At 38.8% G+C, this 1,811-nt stretch overlaps 1 protein-coding gene across 1 annotated transcript in view; it reads left to right on the top strand.

Annotated features, from left to right (window-relative positions):
- LOC107086728 (major histocompatibility complex class I-related gene protein-like) overlaps nucleotides 1-1,811 on the top strand; it is a 15,640-nt gene that overhangs the window by 8,414 nt on the left and 5,415 nt on the right. Inside the window, exons 3-4 of the mRNA XM_015377856.1 lie at nucleotides 630-908; nucleotides 1,093-1,386. Of these exons, the coding sequence (XP_015233342.1) occupies nucleotides 630-908; nucleotides 1,093-1,386 (573 nt within the window). The remainder of the gene's footprint in view (nucleotides 1-629; nucleotides 909-1,092; nucleotides 1,387-1,811) is intronic.

Here is a 1,811-nt window from a genome sequence, read left to right as displayed (position 1 = left end):
TAAAGTGCAGAATAGAGGACAATGCACTTTCAGAACACTGTGTGATTGAATAATTCTGTGCTCTTTTCGGTTTCAGACTTTTGTTTTGTAAGAGGTGCAGCTGCTAAGAATTATTTTTGTTTCTTAACCGGTTTGGCTAGTGTCATTGTTATGTGTGCAAACCATAGCCAAGGAAGGAACACTTAATTTGAATTTTATAAGTTTTTTATCAAGCTTGCATAATATTATGCACAGCATACAACCTTTATTGTGTTTATTTATTGTATTTTATTTATTAATGAAAATATTTCTGTTGAATTTTGGAGTCTTTGTTTTTATCCTTGTGGTATTGAAAATGTTTTCGAGTATCGAATATTTTCCTTAGTATCGGTATCGAGTTGAAAAGTTTAGTATCGTGACAACCCTAGAACATACAGTATGGGTGAGATGAAGTTACAGTCCTTTGATTAGTCTTGTTAAAAAAAAACAGCACACAGTAAATCCAAATTTTCTATTAAGAATGATGAATAACTTTTCTAATTTCTTTATATTAGTTTATTGCTAAGATGTTGGAAGGTTTGGTAATAAAAATGAACAGATAGAGAGAAGTTAGAGAAATCTAAAGCCAGATTGTATTTACTGTCTTCCAGGTGTCCACATTGTCCAGTTAATGTATGGCTGTGAGTGGGATGATGAGACTGGAGAGGTTACTGGCTTTCGACAGCATGGTTATGATGGGGAAGACTGGCTATCATTGGACATGAAGACAAACACCTGGATTGCTCCAAAGCAACAGGCTGAAATTACCAAAAACCAATGGAACAATGACAGAGGAACTTTGGCCCTCAGAAAGGACTACCTCAGTCGGATTTGTCCTGAGTGGCTGAAGAAGTATGTTAACTATGGAAGGAGTTCTCTGATGAGAACAGGTAGAGAAACTTTTCCTGGTTTTTCTTTAGATTAACTGATTATTTAAAGGTTTTATTTTAACATAAATGTTCAAAGGGAATTTTGTTTTATTTAATTACATTCTATGTGTGACCAGGCTTTGTTTGTGTCTTTTTATTAATTTTTTAACATTTCAATTTAAACTCTGATTTTCTCCATCTCCAGATCTTCCATCAGTGTCCTTCCTCCAGAAGTCTTCCTCCTCTCCAATCAGCTGCTTTGCTACAGGTTTCTACCCCAACAGAGCAGAAATGTTCTGGAGGAAAGATGGAGCAGAGATCCATGAAGGTGTGGAGAAAGGAGAGATCCTCCCTAACAATGATGGAACCTTCCAGATGAACGTTGACCTGAACCTTCAGTCATCTGAGGACTGGACCAAATATGAATGTGTGTTTCAGCTCTCTGGTGTCAAAGAAGACATCATCAATAAACTGGAGAAACCAAGAACTAACAATAAAGGTAAGTAACTACGGTAAATATATCAGCTAATGTAAAAGTTCTGTCTGCTTACTTGTCTTTTTAGATTCACTTTTATGGTTTGTGGTAAATGACCTTTATGTAATGATCTCAGAATGTAGGACCCAGAATTCGAGGCGAGACAGACAGTGGGAAAGTTCAAAGCGTTTATTTAACCAAACAGGTGCGCGGGGCTGCTCGTCTGCTGCGGTGCGGCTCTCTGCAGAAATGGGAGAATACAGATCAGTGACTGGATATGGAGTTTAACACGACTTGGGGCTAAGTCTCTGACCTGATTCAAAGTTCAGTCCGTTTGCTGAGGTTTGACCGCAGTAGCGGCGGGAGATGCCCCCAGAGTTCCTTGAGAGCGCGCAGCAGACGCCGAGCAGCAACAGAGTCCAGAGGGGAAATCCAAGGCCGAAGTCAGA

The sequence above is a fragment of the Cyprinodon variegatus genome, unplaced genomic scaffold (assembly GCF_000732505.1).
Source record: "Cyprinodon variegatus isolate N-32 unplaced genomic scaffold, C_variegatus-1.0 Scaffold160, whole genome shotgun sequence".
Taxonomy (NCBI): domain Eukaryota; kingdom Metazoa; phylum Chordata; class Actinopteri; order Cyprinodontiformes; family Cyprinodontidae; genus Cyprinodon; species Cyprinodon variegatus.
The sequence above is the reverse complement of the archived record's forward strand: the minus strand, read 5'-3'. Positions and strand labels throughout refer to the sequence as shown.